Here is a 1,460-nt window from a genome sequence, read left to right as displayed (position 1 = left end):
CCTGGTTCTGGACTCCCCAACATTGGGAACATTTTTCCTGCATCTAGCTTGTCCAGTCCTTTTATAATTTTATACGTTTCTATAAGACCCCCTCTCATCCTTCTAAACTCCAGTGAATACAAGCCCGGTCTTTCTCATCTGAGGTGCATGACACCATTTGCGTTTGGCCTCATTCTGACAGTGGGAGTTTAGTTTAATTTACTCTTCTACAGTACATCCTAATGTTTTATAATCCCAGTCTCTCTCTCTCCCGCTGTAAAAACTCCAACACAAGCTCGGCTCATATCACGAGCGTTTATTACCGAAGCATCAGTTTTAAGGCACTGTTTGTCTTCGGAAGCCCACCCCCCTCCCCACTCCCGTGAACTCCGCTCATCTCCGTCGATCGGTGGGGTCCGCGGTCGTTTCTCCGTCTCACGCCCTCATGGTCGAAAGGTCGGAGGCAGCGGGCTCGTGGTCGGAGATTCCCTCAGAGTGCAGCCAGCTGCAGGAGGTAAAGACAGAGAGAAGCGTTGAGACCACAAATTGAGGCCGTCTATTATATCACCCCCCTGCCAGAGCGGCTTTCCATCCCCCCCACAACTCCCCTCCCCCTCCTCGAGAGGCTGAGGAGGGAGGGGAGCCACCATCTGTGCCGCAATCTTGACCAACCATTTTGGACTGCCCTCTTGAGCCACCATTTTGGGCTGTCATCTTGAGCCCACCATTTTGGGCCGCCATCTTGACCCACCATTTGACCACTGCCCTCTTGAGCCACCATTTTGGGCTGTCATCTTGAGCCACCATTTTGGGCCGCCATTTTGACCAACCATTTTGGGCTGCCCTCTTGAGCCACCGTTTTGGGCTGTCATCTTGTGCCGCCATCTTGAGCCACCATTATGGGCCGCCACCTTGACCCACCATTTTGAGCCACCATCTTGACTACCATTTTGGGCCGCCATCTTGAGCCACCATTTTGAGCCGCCATCTTGACCCACCATTTTTGGGGCCACCATCTTGACCCCACCATTTTTGAGCCACCGTCTTGACCTTACCATTTTGGGCCGCCATCTTGAGCCACCATTTTGGCTTTCGCTGGCTGTGTTGAAGGGAAGGTGCTCCCAAAGTCAGCGCTGTCGGGACAGGAGGAGTGGGGGAGGGACTCACAGGCAGTGGCAGTGAAGGAACGGCGAACTGAGAAGTAACGAGGATGGAGAGATAGTTCATAGGTTCAAAACCCCTGACACCCATAGTAATCAAGAATCCAACGATCTCTGCCTTAACAAATCCATTGACTTGGTCTGTGGCAATGTCTTCCACAGATTCACCACCCTCTGACTAAAGAAATTCCTCCTCATCTCTTTTCTAAAGATTACGTCCTTTAATTCTGAGGCTGTGCCCTCTGGTCCCGGACTCTCCCACTAGTGGAATCATCCTCTCACATCCACTCTATCCAGGCCGCTCACTGTTCTGTATACGTC

At 52.1% G+C, this 1,460-nt stretch overlaps 1 protein-coding gene across 1 annotated transcript in view; it reads right to left on the bottom strand.

The window, feature by feature from the left end:
• Positions 1-349: 349 nt before the first annotated feature.
• Positions 350-1,460, bottom strand: part of flad1 (flavin adenine dinucleotide synthetase 1) — a 38,139-nt gene continuing 37,028 nt past the window's right edge. Inside the window, exon 6 of the mRNA XM_078431914.1 lies at positions 350-484. Coding sequence (XP_078288040.1) covers positions 415-484 — 70 coding nt within the window. The 3' untranslated portion in view covers positions 350-414. The remainder of the gene's footprint in view (positions 485-1,460) is intronic.

Source organism: Rhinoraja longicauda, chromosome 44 (assembly GCF_053455715.1).
Source record: "Rhinoraja longicauda isolate Sanriku21f chromosome 44, sRhiLon1.1, whole genome shotgun sequence".
In the NCBI taxonomy this organism is placed as follows: Eukaryota; Metazoa; Chordata; class Chondrichthyes; order Rajiformes; family Arhynchobatidae; genus Rhinoraja; species Rhinoraja longicauda.
Note: the sequence above shows the minus strand (reverse complement) of the source record. Positions and strands in the feature narration are given on the sequence as shown.